This window comes from Mustela lutreola, chromosome 1 (assembly GCF_030435805.1).
Source record: "Mustela lutreola isolate mMusLut2 chromosome 1, mMusLut2.pri, whole genome shotgun sequence".
In the NCBI taxonomy this organism is placed as follows: Eukaryota; Metazoa; Chordata; class Mammalia; order Carnivora; family Mustelidae; genus Mustela; species Mustela lutreola.
This window is the reverse complement of record NC_081290.1, coordinates 195683054-195703138: the sequence shown is the minus strand read 5'-3', so window position 1 is coordinate 195703138 and position 20085 is coordinate 195683054. Positions and strand designations below refer to the sequence as shown.

At 54.2% G+C, this 20085-nt stretch overlaps 1 protein-coding gene across 4 annotated transcripts in view; it reads right to left on the bottom strand.

The window, feature by feature from the left end:
- SLC37A2 (solute carrier family 37 member 2) overlaps nt 1–20085 on the bottom strand; it is a 23395-nt gene extending 3310 nt beyond the window's left edge. For 2 of the 4 annotated variants that reach the window (XM_059183897.1, XM_059183902.1), the window contains exons 1-15: nt 10002–10126; nt 7616–7697; nt 7052–7145; nt 6861–6939; nt 5757–5892; nt 5500–5576; nt 4429–4595; nt 3820–3863; nt 3384–3536; nt 3018–3108; nt 1645–1707; nt 1193–1278; nt 656–704; nt 383–456; nt 21–99 (exon numbers count right to left, since the gene is read on the bottom strand). In XM_059183897.1, coding sequence (XP_059039880.1) covers nt 21–99; nt 383–456; nt 656–704; nt 1193–1278; nt 1645–1707; nt 3018–3108; nt 3384–3536; nt 3820–3863; nt 4429–4595; nt 5500–5576; nt 5757–5892; nt 6861–6939; nt 7052–7145; nt 7616–7697; nt 10002–10111 — 1384 coding nt within the window. In that variant the 5' untranslated portion in view covers nt 10112–10126. Of the gene's footprint in view, nt 1–20; nt 100–382; nt 457–655; nt 705–1192; nt 1279–1644; nt 1708–3017; nt 3109–3383; nt 3537–3819; nt 3864–4428; nt 4596–5499; nt 5577–5756; nt 5893–6860; nt 6940–7051; nt 7146–7615; nt 7698–9889; nt 10127–19210 lie in introns of those variants that run through there. The other 2 variants (XM_059183909.1, XM_059183920.1) reach the window with 2 other exon arrangements.

The window sequence follows — 20085 nt, the reverse complement described above, 5'->3', positions numbered from 1 at the left end:
CAAAAACTAGAGTCACAGACCTATGGACCCAGTGCCGTCGATGATGGCCGTGACAGTGGAGAGTGCCTTTGCATTGCCCTTCAGGCTCTCGTGAGTTCCCTGGGGAGAGAGAAAAGCATGGAGAGGCCAACCAGAGACGCAGCACCAGGCAGCACCAGGACCAGGATAGGGCTAACTTGGGGCAAGGCAGCAACTGGGGCTTGGAGTTGAGAGGAAGGGGGCTATTGATGGCAGACTCTGGTGGACTTTAAGGCCCTCCTACACCAGGATCTCTGTGCACCAGGGAGGGAGTGGGAATATGGGATATTGGACCTGGAGATGTGCCCAGGCCCTGACCAAGCTCCCAGAGTCCTCCCCTGCCCCAGGGAGGCAGCCTGCTTACCAGGTCAGCAGAAACAGCGGTGGTGATGAGTGCATAAGGACCATTGACCAGGGCCCCACAAATGATCAGCATTACTGAGGCAATGACAGAGACAGCTCATTAGGAATGAGAGGCCTCCTCCCGCCCCAGCCCCAAAGCAGGTGAAACCCCCAGGCGTCCGGCCAAGAGCCTCCACTTCCCTGTGCCTCCCACCAATGCCCCCAAGTGGCTTCCTGGGGCCCCCAAGGCAATGCTCTTCCTCTGCGCTGGCTCGACTTGCGGCCACCCCCTCACCTATAGAGTTGGTAATCCCGTTCTGACCAATGTTGTTATACAGGAACATCTGAGAGAGGAAAAGGGAGAGGCCGGGTCACACCCAGGCCTCCCCAAGGGCTGTGTGGGTTAGACTGGGAGTCTGGCACACCCTCTCCTCCCAGGGAACCCCAGAGGTCCACCTTACTCCAGAACTCTTGGTCTTTAATGGTTCCTGGGGTGGAGGGTCTAAGATGTAGAAATCTCTTGTTTCCTGTTTCTCATAAAGGCTTCTTTCACACCCAACCTGAATTTCCTATTCTTTCCTGAGTTAGGAAGTTCAGCTGCTGGCCTCCCTCTTCTCCACCAAGGCCAAATCCTTGCTAACCCCTTTCCAAAGTCCTCAGTCTGAATCTCGGAGTCTGTGCCGCCCCCAGCTTCTCCTCCCCTGGCGTGCACACGGACGTGCATACACGCAGAGAGACAGGCGTGTGCATCCACGCCCAGGTGCACACACATTGCAATAACCCGCATAGGTACATGTGAGCACGTGCGCTCTGCTCTTGAGGTTATACGCACCATGGGGGCAGCCAAGATCAGCATGACACAGCAGGTGGTGGCCCTGCCGTTGGTGTGGTCGGAGATGAGCCCCGCCATGATGCCGCCTAGAATACAGACCAACTGGCACCCAGCTGCTCCCAGTGGGACCACAGCCGCCCACTAACGTGGCACCCCAAGCCTTGCCCCATCGTTTCGTCCCATTGCTCCACCCAATGCTAGCCTGGGTGTGGGCGTCCAGAACCAGTAGAACTTCTCCCTCTGAAGCCCTCCCCACACCCACTGCTTTTATGGGAAGATCAAACACAAGGGTCAACTTTCTGAGGTCTCCCCAGCTGGGTAGGAGCCCTTTTTTCTCTGATGCCACCTGCCTAGTTCACATCACATTGGACCTGTCCCGTCCTTCTGCACCCCCACAAGACAAAGGGGGAATAAGGGAATACTGCCCAGGGCAGAATAGGGCAGGGCCTCACCCATGATGCCACCAACATCGAAGAGGGTCGACAGGTCCCCAGCCTGTTTGGCGCTAAAGTGAGCTGTGGAAAACACAAATATATGGTCAGAGCCGGGCTCGGAACAGGCGTCCTGGAGTGCCATGGCCAGAAAAAGCCCTACAGAGCACCTGACCCAGTCCCATTGCCTCCGGTTTCAGAGGAAGGAGTGGGACCCATGGGAAGGTTGGCCAGAGTCACAAGTAAATTTGCAGCAGCCTACCCCTACACCTCAGCCTGTACTTTTTCTCCCCTTGCAGGCTGGCTCTGACCTCTCAGAAAAGCCTTCCCTTGAAAGCAATGGGGTCTGGCCCAGGAGAACCCTGTCAGACTAGGCCACCTTGGCCCGGGGGGAGGAGGGGACACCGCTGGTCTCACCAGCCCTAGTTGTGCTCTGCTCCTGAGCTCCTGGCCAGCCTCCACCAGGAGGCTCCCTATCCATGGGAGGTCTCTGCTAATACACAGAGCCAGGAAGGAGACTCACAGGCAAATGGGGACCTCAGGTCCCAGGTCTTGTCCTTGGATTACAAAGAGCAAAATCCTGAAGCTGGAATTGTAGCCTAAGCCTCAAGGTTGACTCCTACTCTGAAGCTGGCATCAAGGCTACAAAACCAAGAGCTGCCCTGGCGCACCGCTCCCTCTTATCTTTGAGAGAGGCTGTTGGTCAAGTCAGGGGCTGGGATTTGGCCTTGCATAATCCCCAGGGCATCCTATTCAGAGCAAGTACAGCACTTGCAAAGCAGACTTTGGGGTCCTCCCACAGGGCTTGGAGGGAGCAGCATAGCTGAGGGGCAGAGGGCCTGGGCCATGGCAGAGCTCCGAGGGCAGGGACGGGCTAGAGTGGGCCCTGAAGGAGGGCAGTGCCGCTGACCCAGGCACCAGATGTCAGTCCTGGGAGGTACCCGGCAGCCCTTGGGGAGAGGAGAGCGGTGCTCACTTCAGGCTTTAGGCAGAGGGGTAGCTCACCAGACCCTCTTCCTATGTGTGTGTGTGGGGGTGGGGGGGCATTCAAAGGCAGACCTGTCCCTGAACCATCCAGCCCCTCTCATCTGTGAGCCAAGCCAGCTGGATGGAGGTGGGTTCTCCTAAATACAAGGCTGGAGAGGAAGTCAGGAAGGATGACAGAACACATCTCTGAGTTCCGAACCCCCAACTCTGGTCCGAGGGAAGAAAGGTGTCTGGAATCAGGGTCTCTGAGGTAATGTATGAGGTCTAACTTCCAAAGGAAAAATAAATTTTAAAAGTCTCCCTTTGCCCTAGGAGAGGGTGCACAGACATCCCAATGGTGTTCTGGAATCCTGTGCATCACGTGCCTCCTCAGAGAGCCCTCCCGCCCCTCTGCCCCTTGTCCTCACCCACGTTGAAGATGTAGAGAGGCAGCCAGTAGAGGAAGGTGTAGCTGACCAGCTTGGCAAAGAGCAGACACAAGGAGAACTCCACCACACCCTGCGGAGCATGACAGAGGTTGTCGGAAAGGCATGCCAGGCGCCCTGAGCCAGGGGTAGCCCCAGGAGGAACTCAGCAGCCACCCCCCTCCTTCCAAACTACTGCACAAAGCACATCTCCAGTCTTGTTGTGTGAGGGCCACCCTCCTGTGTTACCCTCCCCGAGCTGGCTCCGTACCCTCACACCTCACACAGAGCCTAGAGCCCCCCGAACCCCCCTCATCTCCCGACCGCCACCTGGGACATCCAGAGAGCTCCAGGCCACGAACTTCTCACCGGGATGCGGAGCGCCCCTAGGAAGCTGATGGCCGAAGGCTGTGCCCTTGGCTCCTTGGAGCACCTGCCCGCGCTCTCCAGGCTGCTCTCCTTGTTGGTGCAAGGACCGTTCCCCAGGTCCTCAGGGCTGTCTGGGTTCTCTTCCAGCCCATCCTGAACAGAGAAGAGCCCTGGCTGGGAGCACAGTCAGAGGCCACTGCCCGCCAGCTGGGGGGGCAACCCAAGCGGCAGGCAGAGTCTCCCAAGCTGGAGGAGGTCCGCGCCCCCCTTTGCGACTGAACAAATGTCCCACCAGGCCCCATCAGTCTGTCATGGAGCCACCCTAAGGTCCTGCCACTGAGCCTGTGAGCTAACTGTGGGCGCACAATGCCCCTACTGCCCCCAGTCCTCTCTGGGACCTGCCCCCATGGATGGAGTCACGGGCGGAGAGGCTCACACTAGTGTGGTGCTGGGGAGCTGCGCAGTCCACATCTTCTGGGTCTGAAAGAAAAACCCAACCTTCTAAGAAGCTTCCCAGCAGGCCCTGCCCCCAGCCGCCAAGTTAATGGCCAGTCTACTTCCCAGCAAGAGGGAGCCTGGAACCTGGGCTCGGGAGGCACCTTCCAGGCCTGGCTCCCCTAACGCCACCGGTGTCACTAAGGGCCTTGTGGGCCCCCATTCTGTGGCTACCAAGTGGCCACAAGTGCGGGCTGAGCTATCTCCCAAGGCCATCAGAGAATGGGGAAGAGGACAGCAAGTGACGAGGGTCCCATCACCTCCCACTCCCCCTGCTCACACGTCAGAGCCAGCACTTGCCAGGCAACCACAGGCCAACTGCTTAGTCCCCCAGCCCTGAACCAATAGCAAGTAAAGGCTGTTCGTCTCCCTCTTTGTCTTCTTTTACAAGTGAAAAAGGAAAAAAGGCTGAAGCCCAGAGAGGCAGCTAGTCCCTGGCCACACACACACCAGTAGTCCTCCCCCAGGGCCAGCTGCCTTCCCCCGGGCCCCAGGAAGAGAAGGAGGAGGCTCAGTTCTGAGCCCTGTAGGGAGGGCGGGGGCCACTCACATTCGATGAGAAAGAGGAAGGTGAGGACACCCATGGCAGCGGTGATGATGCCCGGCACCACGAAGGACAGGCCCCAGTGCTCATTCACCCAGACACCAGCGATCAGGGAGCCCAGGATGTTGCCCACGGATGTGTGGGAGTTCCAGATGCCCATGATGAGCCCCCGCCTGGAGGGGAGGGAGGCAGGACCAGGAAAGACAGGGGAGAAGAGTAAAAGAAAGTCAAAACAGAAGCACAGGGTTCATCACCCCCGCCCTGGTCAAGTGCAAACAGCTGGCTGCCTCCAGCCTCCAGCCTCCAGGCCCAAAGACAGCATGGGGGGAGGTGGGGAGGGCTTGCCAGGTGCCAAGCAAGGGACAGCCAAGGCCGGGGGTCCTGCTCCCCTCATCCAGCGACTGGAGCCAGCTCACACAGGCCTTCCAGATGGAGCTCCCCCCACCCCGAGCACTTCCGGCCCCCACTCCTCTCTTCCCTCTTGTCCTGGGGCTGTTACTCCAAATCTGGGTCCTCAACCAAGGCCACCCCACCTCCAGGGGACACAGGCAGTGTCTGGGCGTTTTTAACTGTCCCAGCTCCGCGTATGCTTCTGGCATCTAGTGGGTAGATGCTACTAAACATCCTGCCATGTGTAAGGTTGCCCCACAGCAAAGAGCGACCAGCCCCAAATGTCTTGTAGGGCTGAGCTGGAGAAACCCTGCTCAAAACCAACTTCTTCCCCACCCCCCTGCCCCCGCAGAAACCAGTTCAAGTACATAATAATAATAATAATAATAATAATAATAATAATGCTTTATAGGTTTCATTTTTGTCTTCATGCAAAATGGAAATTAGTCAATTATGAGGAAAAAGTGTAACAAGGGTGGCCTGTCCTGTGGACTAAAACCTTATCCATGAGAAAAATCAGTAATGCTTTTCAGCCACTAAAACATTGAACTAAATGTGAAAGTCAGCAAGACAGACCCAAGTTTCTAACCTTTCACCCTGAGATTATACTAAGGGCCATGAGAGACCTCCTCACTCCCCACAGCCCTCCCTGCCTACCTCCCGCTCCTCCTCCCTCCGCACACTCACTTTCCTTTCCCGAACCAGTTGCCAACGCAGGTCACCACAGAGGGCCAGCCTGTGGTCTGGACAAGTCCGTTGCAGATCTGCAGAGAGACTGGAGATGAGTGGGACAGGCCTGGGCCATGCTGCAGACTCCTTCTGCCCCCTCCCCCGGGCTGCGGGGCCCTCCCCAGCCCTCACCAACCCCAACCAACCATACTAGCAGCCTCTACAACCCTCCCCACGATGGAGCAGAGGTCTGAGTGCAAGACAGGGGCTCGTACCTGGATAAGCACAAAGTACCAGAGCACATGGATGTTCCAGAAATATCCGAGGCCGAAGAGCGAGGTAAAAAGGCCGCTGAGCAACATTCCAGCTGAAAGGTAGTAACGGAGGGGGAGCCGCTCCCCAAAAATTCCGCTGGAGAAGAGAGTTGGATCTGTGGTTAATCACCAGCTGCTTCCTCCCGGCACCCCTGAGCTGCCTCTGGCCCAGGTGGCCACCGACCACCTCTGTGCAGCCTGCCACCTGCCAGGGAGGCCCTTGAGTCTCCACTCACTGGACTTTGCTGCCTCAGTTGCCACTGCTGAACACGCTCCTTGAAACGTTTGTTCTCCCCTTGGCCTGCTCACCCCTTTGCCTTTGCTGACCACTCCTTCTCACAGACTTGCCCCAGCGCGCAGTCCCTTGTATCAACTTTATGGCTCCAACTGGGTAGCCTCCATCCTGACCTCTCCCACTGAGGGGTCATACCCAGATGCCTTCCGGACATCTTCACTTGGTTGCCCCCAAACATATGCAGCTCTGCACTCTACGACTGAACTCTCCTTCCTCCTTCCCCTCTCAGTCCCGTGGCCTGTGCCCCTCCTCCAAGTGAGTGTGGCACCCCCATCCTTGGTCACCAAACCACCACACTGGTTTGGAACCAGCTGTGAAGCAGGCCCCTCTGTTAGGCTGTGAGCCACTGGAAGGCAGTACCTGGCGTTCTTCCCATTTGGTTCTTGGCAACAGACAGCAGACTCACTACGTCAAAGCCATGCTTGCTGGGCTAATTTAGGCCTAGGAGAGGCTGACGGTTTTCCTAGCCATGTCCATGTCCACGGCCACCCACAAAGGATCCCAGTTCAGGAAAAAAAAAACCCCATATTCCAACCATCCCACCACCACTGTCATCTGTGAGAGTAACCTCAGAGGAAACACTTTCTAGGAAGAAGCAGCTACAGAAGCCTGCCAGGTGAAGGAGTCGGCCGGGTGACCGTGGGAAGGAAAGGAGAATGGCCAGGCGCTGGTGGTGTGGGCCCATGTCTTTGCCTCCCGTCCACCTGGGGGAGCCCTCAGCTCTGGGGCCCCCCACTGTGAGACAGTCACAGGCTTGGCCCATCCCCTACCTGATGAACATGCCGATGGCGTAAGCCACAAGGAAGGCATTGTCCACGGCCCCCAGTAACTCCTTGTAGTTGTTCTTATCTGGAAACAGAGGGGAGAGGCAGAGAGCTGGTGCTTGGCAGCCCCTGTAGGAAACCCTTTCTGGCCCCAGACAACCTCTTCCTGCGGCAAGAGCAATGTGCCCCGTTCCTACCGAATGGAGCCCAGTCACACCACGTTGTGTCATTGATACTGTGGCTGTCGTTGATGGGATTGATCAGCTCCGAGCAGTTCTGGTGCAGACGGCTCTGAAGAGGCGAGAGGGTGCACAGGTCGGGGTTCACCTCCTGACATCAGAGCCCACTCGGCCCAGAGCCGAGCAAACCATCTCCCTCCCCAACCACACCAGCACCGCGGCCGGCACCGTGGACTCCGTGAGCCTTCCTGTGGCAGCTCCTCCTGCAGGAACCCGCCACAGGGGCAAGGGGCCGCGTGTCAGACCCTCCACGAAGGGCAAGGTGAGTCTGAGCAGAGCCCATACAGCCTGCGGTCCCTGCCCTCCCGTTCCCGCCATAGCCCATTAACACTGCTGTCCAAAGGAGCACCTAGGGAAAGTTCCCTAAGAAGAACAACTACTAAAAGTGAGGGTTGGCCATGTGAAGGCCATTCATCTCCGTGGCTCCAGTTAGGGAATAAGATTCAGACCATTCTACTAGAGTTGATTTCTGCGGGAGCCCAGCATCTCCTGCATTCTTCCTCACCGCCAGGCCAGCCTCACCTTGACAACACTGATGGGCTTCCTGGACATGTGATAACAGGTGTAGATGAAGAAGGTCAGCACCAGGATGAAGCCTCGGAACCTGCAGGGAGAGGCGGGTGCCTGGGTTAGTGGGAGGTCGGTCTCGGCTCAGGAGCAGTGTCCCACTTGACCCACTCTGGCAACCCCAGGGCCTCCACACGGCCAACGCTCTAATTCAGGGTCCAACCGGACACAAGTTCCTTGGGACAGAGGCCAAGGGGAGGGTGGGAACAGATGCCCAGAGGCCAGTGCACTCAGAGAGCCCAATCTCTCTGGTCCCAAGTCCTGTGGCCTTCCAGCAGAGCTGGCCCAGCCCCCTAGACCACACAAATTATGCACCCCTCTCCCCCAGACCGCTTCTGTCATCTCCCATCACCTCTCTTGTCCTGTGACCTCACTAAGGTCAGGAAGCCCCTGTGTGTGCACTGCTGAGACAGGGGAGCAACCAAGTAGAATTGTTTTTAAAAAATACCAGCAATGGTTTTAATGGTGGGAGCAGGCGGGAGGTCGCCATGGCTCGTCTCTAAAGTGAGCTCACGACTCCTCTTAAACCTTGAACACAGCAGGCCTAGCAGTGGCTGCAGCCCAGGAAGAGCAGAGCCAGACACCTCTGGAAATGTAGCAACAGTGGAGAAGCCGGGGCCAGAACCCACATCCTCTTCCCAGGCCCAGTCTGGTCCGTCCCACGGGACCGAAGGCTCATTCTTGGGCTCATTCTTTCCATCTGTGGCTCACACATCACATGCGCCCTCTCCTTCCCCCACTTCTCATCCCAAGGACCGGCCTGGGATGGAAAGAACAGTTCAGCCAGGCACCCCTCAAGCGTGCACCCCACGTCCGGGCCCTGCCCTTCTTTGGGTGGGCTGGGGGAAGGGCCTCGGCATCCTCCTGAGTCAATGTTTGCTTCCCCAGGAGAGCATCAGCTGAGCCGAGTCAGCAGCCAGCAGCACGTACATGGAAAACAGACCCTGAGAAGGGCCCACAAGCCAGGAGGAAGGGGCAGGCGTTAGGAAAGATCCAGAGCCTTGGGTTTTTCAAGATCTCATGGAGAAGAATGGACAAGGGGAGGAGAGGCCCTGGAGAACTTTCCATCCTCAGCTCCATGAACCTAAGGGGTAGGATACTTTGCCCTCTTTAGGGAACTGCCTTCAAACCCCGAACTCACTTCCCCCCAATTTCAGAAGAGCCTGGATTTAGGTTGGGCTCTCAGGCCCCTTCTTCCTTTACCCCGGACTTGAGCTTCCTACCCGGGTTCTCTGACCCCCCTCTCTCCACAACCTCATGGTGCATTTTCTCAAGAGAACTAAGTCACACACACTCACACACCCACCCATTACCAGGCTTAACATTTTCCAGCCGCCCTCCATGCTGTTGAGAACGAAGTTCCAACTATTTGGTCTGGATTGTATGCTCCTCTACAACAAACAGGGCCCCCTGGCCACCAGTTCCCAGGGACACATGGGTGGGTCACAGAGGTCCTCCAGGGACTTGAGTTCTCCAGGGAATGTGGGGTCACTCTGAGGGACTGTCACAGTGACCAACATCAGAAAACTTTGCGGCAGCCATGTTTTCTAGGTCCCAGCCACAGGCATATGGCCCATGCCTCCTAGTTCGGAGGCTTGTAGAATTTGGGGACATTCTCTGAGGGGATTTGAAGAGGGAAGGTGTCCAGCTGGCCTTCCTCAAAGAGGAATGGCAGGGAGGAAGCAATGGCCCCGCAGACAGCCGGTCCAGTGCCCTGTCTGGGAAGCACTGGGGCGGGAGGAGCTAAGCGCTTTGTGGGCTGCCTCTGGTGTACTGGGGAGCCGAACACAAGTCCCTCCATCTTTTCCCCTCTGGTTTCCTCAGCAGTGGCACGTGGATGAGAGCACCAAGCCTGTCTATCTCAAAGACAAGTGAACACAATGGGACTCTCCCCCGAGTTCCCAGGTCCCTGTTGGACCATCTTTAAGCCCCCACTCCCACCCCTCCCAGGGTTCAGCTGAGCCTAGCATGGCTGCTAGCTATACTGACTGTGGAGACAAATCAGATTTCCTCTGCGTCTGACAGATCCCTGAGGCCCCACTGAGGCTCCCAGCTCTGACTGTTCTCCCATGACAGGCCCAGCAGTGAGGAAGACCCTTGTCAGTCACAGACCCTGGTGTTGCCTGGGAAGCCCTCCCGGGAGCTGGTCAGAGCCGCCCGGAGGCCTAGCACAGTTCCCAGCTCCCCCTGCTCTTCCCACACACACTCCCCTCCCCCACCCAGCTTCACCTCTGAGCCCGCAGTGGGATGGTGTGGAGACTCTGGCCTGCTGCGGCCTGCCCAGATGCTCCCTGGAGAGCAGATAAGGAGGGTCGGGAGGGGCCCACACGAGTATCCAGACCTGTGAGATTCCAGCCCTGCCCTCCTCCAGGAGCCCGGCCTGCCCTTTCCCTCTGCTCTGAACTCAACCTCCAGGAGAAAAGCTGACACCCAAGAAAGCAGAAGAGTCATGAATCTAGGGGGTTGTGGGGGGTGGGGCAGGAGGCCCTCAGGCGTGCCGCGATGTCAGGCCTGGCATCAGTGCCCTCTGGGACTTCCTCCCTGGACTGCAGAGAGGCGCGGGGAGGAGCGCAGAGGCCCGCGGCTAGCTGGGCAGAGCGCCCTTGGAGCCAGGCCTCCTGTCCGATCAGTCCACTTCCCATTCCACAGTCCTTTTTCCATTCCATTCCACTTTGGCTGCTATTCCGAGAAAAAGGCCAAGGTGCCACCGTTCAAAGGGGACTGGGGTCACTGATCAGGTGGAGGGCTGAGCTAAGCCAACCAAAAGCTGCCAGATTCAGAGCCTCTCACAGGAAAGATAGCTGAGAGGCTCCGGGGTGTGCAGAACCACAGGTTTCACTTCCCTTCTTACCAGCCCTTTCTTCGGAACCAAGAGGCCCCCGGAAGGGAGCAGTGGGCCCTGGGGGGCAGTGAGGGGAGGGATGGCAGCCCAGGTCCTGGGCCAGGCTGGGCTGACAGGCCAGGCACAGCGAGGCCCCTAGACGGTTCCAAGTGAGGCCACCTGCTCCATGACCGACCCCCTAAATCTTTGTTAGCAGGAAGTGGCACTTCTTAGAGTCCTAGCCTCCCCCAACCCAGCACTGGTTACTCAGTAACCAAATTAGATAGTGAGACGAACTAGCTATCTCTTAACTGTTAGTGGACAGTCCAGACTCGGCACGGGGACTTCTGAGGTGAGGACAAGGATCGATGTGTCCCAAAGCAGCAATGGATTAAAAACAAATAAAACCCCCACAGGACCTGGTACCACCACTAGTACAACAACCCGGAACAACAAGAAACAGCAGAGGAGAGGGACGTTGGTCTTAGGAGGTGATGGAAAAAAGCACCCTTTCCCCATTTAGCCACCCGGTCAACCCTAGTACCTGCTTCCTTGCTTTCCAATCACATTCCAATCACAACCCCCTACCCCGTAAGGCCAGTGAGGACTTCAGCTCCCTCAACAGCCACCCTCTACGCCCCCGTGCCTCAACCAGGGGCTGCTAGTGGACGGCTAGGGCTGCTCAGGTAGCCAGGTGACAGGCTGCTTGTGGCTGCTGGTGAGCTTGGCACTTGCCCTGAGGAAATGGGACTTGGTGGCCTGTCTTTGGAGGTCCCTGTTCTGGGACTCCACAGATCTGAAAAGGATAGAGGCTGAGCCCAGAGCCAGGCCTTCAGCATACAGGGTGGGACAGGGGCAGGTCACGGCTAGACAGGCCCAAAGCCCTCTGGGGGCAGAAAGTCAGCCAAAGGAATCCACTCCTTGTCATCCTTCCTCCAGCTGGGACTCAAGAGCTCGCTCGGAGACATCAGCTTGATTCAGAGCTTGGTCCCGAGATCCTTTCCAGCAAAGGGAAAGACTGGCAGGTGGCCATAAGAAGCCCAGGACTTCGCAGGATAAATGAGCAGATAAGGTCATGATCACTTTTAGGAAAGCAGAAAGCTTGCACAAGGAGACTCGGTGAGGGAAGCCCGAGACTGTAAACAGACAGCCATGGCTTCAGCTCCAGCATGATGTGTTGTCTAGGCAGCTGGAAACATCTGGAAGGGCGTGAGAGTTGGAAGGGTTTGGAAGAGGTGGTTGACATTATGCAAATAGCACAGATGGAAATGCCCTGGGGATGGCAGAGTCAGGGTCCCGCCTAGCAAGGCAAGATGATGGACTTCCCCTGGAGAGTCTCTGGCCGCCTAGAGCGTGAAGTGTCAGGGGTCCAAGGCGTGAGCCCGGGGCCAAGAGGAGAGCAGCTGCTTGGCCCCTTCATACACACCGACTCAGGAACCCTCCGAGACTCTGCCCCGATGTCTGTCCTTCATCTTGTTGTTACGTTTGGATGGCTCCAGTCCGACCTTAGCACTCAGTTGGCACAGTTTGAATGGAAGAAATAAGGCCTTGACCAACCACGTCCATCATGCCAGACCAGTCCACGGGCCCTAAGTCAGATCCTCTTCCCAAAGCCAGGGGAGGTATGAGTCTGCTCTGCAAGACGGGAAAGAGGAAACGGCAGAGGGGAAGAGGAAGCAGAAGGCAGCTGGGGAGAGGGCAGCCATCACGAGTGACAGGGGAGGGAAGACCACAGGGACGAGTGACAGGGCAGGGGAGACCACAGGGCCATGCTGTGTGACCAGCTCTGACCGCGCGGTGGGGGCAGGGATAATAGTGTGTCCCCCAGTTTCTCCATCTGGATCTCCAGTCCTTTCCAGAGCAGCCCCTCACGGCCACAGCTCATTTTGAGGCTCCCTTTCTGTGGCCCTTACCAAGCCCTTCTTCGCAGTTACCAGGAAAGTGAGACAAGACAATGCTACTCAGGCAGCAATGGGGGCCCTGATCGGGGTCCCAGCAGAACAGGGAAAAGATCGCCAGACTTAGACCAAAAGAGACTGTGTCCCGCTGCTGACTGTGGCCTTGAGTGAGTTGAACTAAGCCTCAGTTTGAAATTCTTTGCGTAAGGTGATCGAGTCCCGCACGCAAGAGTGTCAGAGGATTGAGATGTGGGGGGTGGGGAAGCCTCCAGCATACAGCAGGGTCTGGGGATGTATTCGATGGGCTTCTGTGTCCCCTGGGGGTGGGCGCGAGGATCTGGCCACGAGAGCCCTCCGTAAACTCTAGAAGGGGAGCCGTCTGTTCCAGCGGAGGCCAGCTGGCAGCCTTGGCCTTTCCAGCTCACCGGGGAAGATCAGGGTGTGGGGAACAAACAGTGATGTGGGAGTTCACAGCTCCTGCCTTCCTGCCTGCCCAAAGCCTTCCTCCCCCCAATTCCTTCTCATCCAGCCAGTCCCGCCTCCCACGGGCTCCTCTTCTCCTTGTCCTGAATGCTTCTCCCTCACGGAGCCCCAGGAACTGGGCCCAGCCCCATGAGCCCTGGCTGCAGTCATCTCTGGCCAGAGGCCCATGTTCCCAGCTGCCCCCAGACATGCCCACGCAGACGCGGGGCCTGAAGGCGGGGCACCGGCCAGGCCCAGGGGTGGGAGGACTCTACTGGCCCCAGCCTGACACAGAGGAGGAGGGGCAGGAGTAACATCTCCCTGGAAGGAAACCTCTGTGGCTCCGACTTTTGCTCCCACAGTTCGAACTGCCTGTCTTCCTCAGGCAGGCCTCTGGGGGCTACTCCCTCCGTGCTCCTCTGCCCCCATCCAGTAGTAGCTACATGGGGTCAGTCCCGAGCAGACCAGCTGTCTTCCCTTCCATGCCGTTGCCGGCTCCATGGCCTCTGCTCAGGACACCTCCAGATCCCCTGGGTCAAGGCCACCTTCTCCTCCTGCTGAGGCTGGATCCTTCCCTCCGTCCACAGACATGCACAAGCACTTAGCGCTGACCAAGGACGGACCGTGAGCCAGGACCCAGGCCCCCAGGCCCCAGGCCGTGTGATTTCCTCATCTTTTCACTTTCACCCGAACCCTGTGGTGTAGTTACATGGTCATTCCCACGTTATAGACGAGGCCCTACAACCTCAAAGGGATGGAGTGATCTGTGTGAGGCCAGCCGGCCCTGGGACATGTCCCCTGCCACAATCTCAGCAGGAGGAGAGCAGAAGGACCCCGGGCCAGGGAGAAGGACTAACCTGGGTGCAAATTCCGGCTGGGTCACGTACTAACTATAGGGGTCGGACAAGCTGCAGAGCTTCTCTGGGCCTTGTGACACCCATAGGTGAGGTGGGGAAACAACTCGTCGCCTTGCAGTGAGCTACAAATCAACACTGTCTGGCACAGAGTAGTCGAAAAGGCGAGGAAAAGGAGAGTCAGTAATTAAGGGTCCGTCAGTGGTTCGCGCGAGCCTCGGCCTGGTCTAAGCTCTTCACACACGGGGCCTCACGTAACGCTCGCACAGTCCTGTGAGGCGGGCTTCGCTCCTGCCTGCTCGACAGACGGGGGATCCAAAGCTCACGGTGACTCCGGCCTCCGGTGTCCTAGTCGAGGAAGGTCTAGCTAGACCTGCTTTCTTCGCTTCTGCTTCAACGCCCTCTTTGGGGACATGGGGAGGCAGTAAGTCTGAGAAGACTTTGATCCTTAGTTTCAGGAAGGTAGGCCCAGGTCTTAATCATTACTACAAGCCCCAGAGCTCAAGATAATAAAAATAATAAAGTAATAAAAATAATAATGTGCCTACAGTAGGCACCACATTAATGCTTAGTGCGTGATAGGAGTCCAGCCCCACACCCAGCAGGAAAGGACAAGCACACTTACTCAGGGCCCTTCACCGGCCACGGGAAGTTACGACTGTTCTCGTATCAGGTTTATCCTGTAGAAACTGAGGCTTAGGGAAGGCAACTGCATGAAGCATACCGTGGTGAAAGGATTTCAGTCCAGATCTGGCTTAACTCTAGGAGATGTTGGCCAACACAGTACATCGCTGGAGTCATACTTCGAATGACGTGTGGTTGTAGAAAGCTGTGTTAGGTGTATTCATGAGTTCTTCTAAAACGCTGCTGTGGGACAGGCTGTTGATAATTACTTCCCCTCCCCAACCCTATTTCCTCTCAAACAGAAGTTACTCTGGCTAAATGGTATAATTAATACATATGGATGAAACTCCATTAGGAATAATAGCGGCAGACATGTACAACTGGCACACACGGTGATAAGACATGGTGGGGTTTTCTGTTTTTGTTTTGTTTTTTAAGAAGAGAAAAAGAAAACTTTTATCCTAAAGTAAAATGACCGGTCATTCCAAAATAAGAAAGAGGACAATAAAGGACAAAACCTGAAGGGATACATTTGTAGAAGTTTGTGAAAACAGGATTTGATTTCCTTCGGATGATAGTACATGCAAATAAGGAGTCTGAAAATAAATAATTATGGTAAAGTTTTGTCCAAATCTGGCTCAGTTTTTGTTTTATTTGTATTATTTTCAAAAAGAGGCTGTGGTTCCTTTAGTATCAAATACGCCAGTGCAAAAGTAGAATCTGATTTTCTCTGCTAAAGTGCCAAAATTTCCTTGAATGTTGGTTATTGGTCTGCTTTTAAAGAGAGGATGTAAAAAAAAATTTTTTTTAACCTCCTGGGGAATCTGCCTAGATGGCAAACATCCAGTGTCCTACAGAATAATTTTCTATACTTTGTAAAACAAAGATTTTTAGGAAACAGTTCAGTTTCTTTACAATGTTACCTTCTAAGTTTATTTTTTATTGTATTATCATCACTTTGAAATGGGCAGACAAGAAGTTTCTTAGGCACTCACGATGAGCACTCAAATGTCCTAACAACTTTTGATGTTTTGCTTTTCCAAAATCAAGTCCTAAATGCAAAATAAAATTAAACTTTCTGGACACCTTTCATACTTAAAACTATGAATGAGACCCCCAAGAGAGCCTCTGGAAAGTTTACTTTTTCACTTTTTATAAAAAGAGAGGGGATGGGGCACCTGGGTGACTAAGTGGGTTAAAGCCTCTGCCTTCCGCTCAGGTCATGATCCCAAGGTCCTGGGATAGAGCCCCGTTTCGGGCTCTCTGCTCAGCAGGGGGCCTGCTTGCCAACCCCCCCACCCCTCTCTGCCTGTGTCTCTGCCTACTTGTGATCTCTGTCTGTCAAATAAATAAATACTCTTTAAAAAAATAAAAAGAGAAGGGCTGCAAATAATTAGTTTTATTTGATATGTTGCTATCAACCAACTGCATGGAAATAGCTGTGAAATCAGAAGAGACACTCAGCCTCGACTAGGTTACATTTCTAAGGGCAAAATGTTATTATTTATATTAACAGTTCACAAATGGTAGGCTACATGAGCAGTTTGTCCAGATTTCTCAGTGCCCTCCGGGTCCAAGATCTACCACCCTGTATCCGTGGCCTGGCAGCCCTGTCTAACAGTAATATTACAGGCGACCAGTCACGATTTTTGGTTCTGATTTAAAATGCTATCTGGGTTGCAACCTTACTTCTTTAATTTGAATTGAACATCTTCTAGGTCAGTGGTTTTCAACTCGGGATGGACATCAGAATTTCCTATGGAGTTCTATGAAAATAGAGGCGTAGGGGCACTTGGCTGCCTCAGTAGGAAGATAGTGGGACTTCTAATCTGGGGGTTGTGAGTTTGAGCCCCACACCAGGTGTAGAGCTTACTTATATAAATAAAATACAGATGTGTAGGCCTTACTCCAGACTGACAGAGTCTCCTGAGTTGATATTCTTGGTATGTCCTTGGGATATTATATAAGTTCAATCTCAGGATTTTTAAATATCTCAAGATCTTTTTCCTCCATACAAATTGTATTCATTCGTTTTTATAAGTAAAAATGTAATGTTCACCATCTTCTTTGAATTTACCTTACTGTGTTTTTAGACACTAGATTTTTAATTGGCTGGATTTTGTTTTGCGTATCTCAGGAACATTTCCTGGTTAGCCACATTATTCTGGTCACAAATTCTCATCAGGTTGTTCACTTCTGAAAACTATCATAGTACGTTAATTCACACCCCTTTAGGTTTCTGTCACCTATAGGCCGTTGTTTCATTCTGATGCTTCCTAAAGGCTCTGCAATCCGCTGTAGGCCAAAAGTTGCATCTTTACCAATCGAGAACTATCTCGGAAAAGCACTGTCCCAGACACTCAGTCTTGGGGTATAGGTCTCTCACGGCATTGCTTACACGTCTGGAAAGAACATATAGGCAGATTGAGGCAGGACTTCCAGAACTCCAGGGAAGAAGCAGACAGGCTTAGGTGATTGCTAACCCAAGATTCAATGGAATAAGAATCACAGAAGCCCAAGTGAACTGATGAGGGACAGCTGTCGTTATGTTTAGAATATTGTTGATGTTACAATGTTCGATTTTCTGGAAATACGAGGAAGCACTTCTAGTTCTTCCTCAGCAGTGTATAACCCAAAACAATTCAATAGACTCTGTTTTTGTAAACTACAACAAAACACTTGCACATTTCTTATTCTCCCTACCAGACTGCCCCCCACCCCCAAATTCAGAAACTTTTGTTGAGGATTCCTGCTTTTCATAGCAATATGGTTATTAGCAAGCATTCAATAAGAAATTGACCTTTTGTTGGTGTTTTTTAAGAAGGCTACATGCCCAGTGTGGAGCTCCAACTCAGAGGATGGGAGACCAAGACCTGAGCGGAGATCAAAAGTCAGATGCTAACCCCACTAAGCCACCCGGGCGCCCTGCCTTTTTTTTTTTTTTTTTTTTTTTTTAAACACGGATGTAATTCAAACAATTGATTATATAACCAAGGCCTTACGTGGAATGTCATATTTGACAGTGATGATCATTTAATCAGATATAGCCAGCCCCTTTTAAGGAACTAATATTGACTATGTGGAGCCAATACTAATAAAACCCTCCCAAGAAACCTGGCTTACTGTGCTCCCTTACAGGCAAATAAGGAAGGTCATTCCCTGGCAGGCCCAGGACATGCAGGGTATTTGGGGGACTTTAAGAAGAGAAGAATTTGCCCAATTTATAGGTACAGCAGGTAAAACCTAGTGTGAAAAGCAGTGTCATGTCTTCCTAAACGCTAAGTAAATAATAAAGAATAATAAATAAATAAAGGCTTTTAAAAGTCCAGTCTAAGATTTCTTATGAAAACTTCCAGCAAAGCAACTTAACAAGGCTCATATTGTAGATGAACACTCTTGCTGTTCATATATATATATATATATATATATATATATATATATATATAATATCAGATCAAATCTAATGAGACCGGCCTTATTTTGTGATCAAGAATCATCTTTGTAAGTATTTTTGATCAAAGTAGGGGAAACTTTTGGGAAGAAAAAAAACTGGACACCCCTCCAGTTATCAGATTCTAGCCTTTCCTTGACTTTGGGCTATTTTATAATGCTTTGAAGCAGCAGGTGACTGTTAAGTCATACAAACTGTGTGAATGAAAGGACAGTCTCCAATTCATAGTTTTTTCTCCCAACCTGCAGAAAAGTCAGTTTGGTCTCAAAATTCCTGATTTACAAATGGCCAAGTTCTTCAGATTCTTTTTAAATTGCAGTAAGATACACATCACATAAATTCTACCATTGTCAAGGGTACAGGTCAGGGGCCTGAAGTGCCTTTCCATTGCCCTGCAACCATCCCCGCCATCCGTCCCCAGAACTTTCCGTCTTCCCAAGCTGAAACTCTGTACCCATTAAACAACAGTTCCCTCTTCCCCCCTTCTGGACAAGTTCTGCCTCTCTCATTATAAGTCAAATAAAATCTTTAGCACATGTTCATTTTTGTAACCTATCAGAGCCATGATTTCAACTTTTTATGAAAAATATTTTAACAGTCCTAAGCTCCAGAAGGATCAAAGAAGTAATGGAAACGAGCGAAGACGGATGGAAGTGACTGAGGGCTGTCACCAGTGAGGACTGTCACCACTTGGCAAGCGCTGTGATCAACCATCCCAGCCTCCCTCAGGGGAGAGGGTTGGGTATGTAGGATTTTCTGTCTTAAAACCAGTAAGTTGGTCGTCTTAAGAGCACCCACCCTATCCAAAAGAGATCCTCAACCCCTAGTCATATAATTTGGGAATATAGGCCTAGTGTTGTTACACGGTTTCTCAAGAGAAGCCAGGGGTCTGGCTATTTACGTTAAATTTTACAATTTGTCAATGATGGCAACTAACACAATGCCCCCAAAACACTGTGCAGACCAAGCAGACTGCTCCAGTGTGTGGCCTCTGATGGGGAGGGAGCTGGAAGCCCCCCACCCCACCGCACAGCCCCGCGAGGTCAGGAAGGAGGCTACTGCAGAAGCCCGGGCACTCCTTGGGCGGGGGGGGGGGGTGATGGTTCAGCAGAGGAGCAGCTGTGGCTCTGATCTCAGAGGTCTGTCCCTCGCCACCCCACCCCGCCCAGGGTGAGGTTTCAGGACACTGAGTTCTGGCCTCTGTATTATCCAAGGAGTAGGAGAGAGCAAAAGGGCCACTCAGCAAGTCCTTCGGCCCCTGGATCAGCAGTTCCATCAGCCCCTGGCCTCTGTGGCCCCGCACGCAAGCCCAGGTTCGGTGGGGTGTGCGAGGCGGGCTGTTCCCTGGCTGTCCCCCGCCGGTCCCTGCACGGCCGCGGTGTTGGCCGGCGGGGAGCTGCTCCGGGACCCGGTGCGCCTCCCTCCCCGATCCCGGCTCACCAGCCGTCCCTGGAGAAGGTGCGCAGGAACCAGACACCCGGAGCCAAGGAAGACCGCATCGTGCCGGTCCGGGATCCGAGGCGGAGAATGTGGCCGAAGGAGGGCGCGGGGCCAGGCGCGTGGCCCTCGCTGGCAGTTGGCCGGGTTTAAATGCCCCGCGGCCCGGCCCGCCCCGGCTCGGCGGCCAGACGCCCGGAGCCCCCGCCCCCTTGCACCTGAAGGCCCTCGGGGTCCGCCCGGCGCGAGCCGACCGCCAACCTCCGGCACCTGCATTTTCTCGCGCTCGGCCTCCCAGCTGGCGGCCCTCGGAGTTTCTCGGGGCTCCTCCCGCTTTGCACTTTCTGCTCACTTCCCGCCTGGGTACCGAAAGCCGCGAGCCAGGCTAGTCCTTTCTCCGCGACCTTCCGTCTGCGCGCCGCTGTCCCTGCAGCCCTGCAGCGCCCTTCTGTCCTGAGGAGTGGCTCCTGACACCCACCGGGAAACTGAGGCGCGTGGGGGACCAATACCGACGCGATACCTGATGGTCCCCCATGACACTGATCTGAGCGCGGGGGCACCCTCGGAGCACAGGAAGTTTTTCAGGGAGTCACGGTGTTGGCCCAAACATCTCTCTCAGGCCCCACAGGGCCTTCCTGTCCCACTCCCAATCCAGACTGTGCCTTGAACCAGACAGGACCCCACCACTCCCTCCTGGCACCGAGACTGGGGACAATCTTGCAGCCGTTCCTGCTGTCCCTTCTGGAGGCCAGCAGCCAGGTAGCAGGGAAGGAGCCCAGAATTCTAGCCTCCAGCCTGAAGATTTCCAGGGTGTTTCCACCTATAGAAATAAGATACTGTGTTGGGGCGCCTGGGTGGCTCAGTCGGTTAAGCCTCTG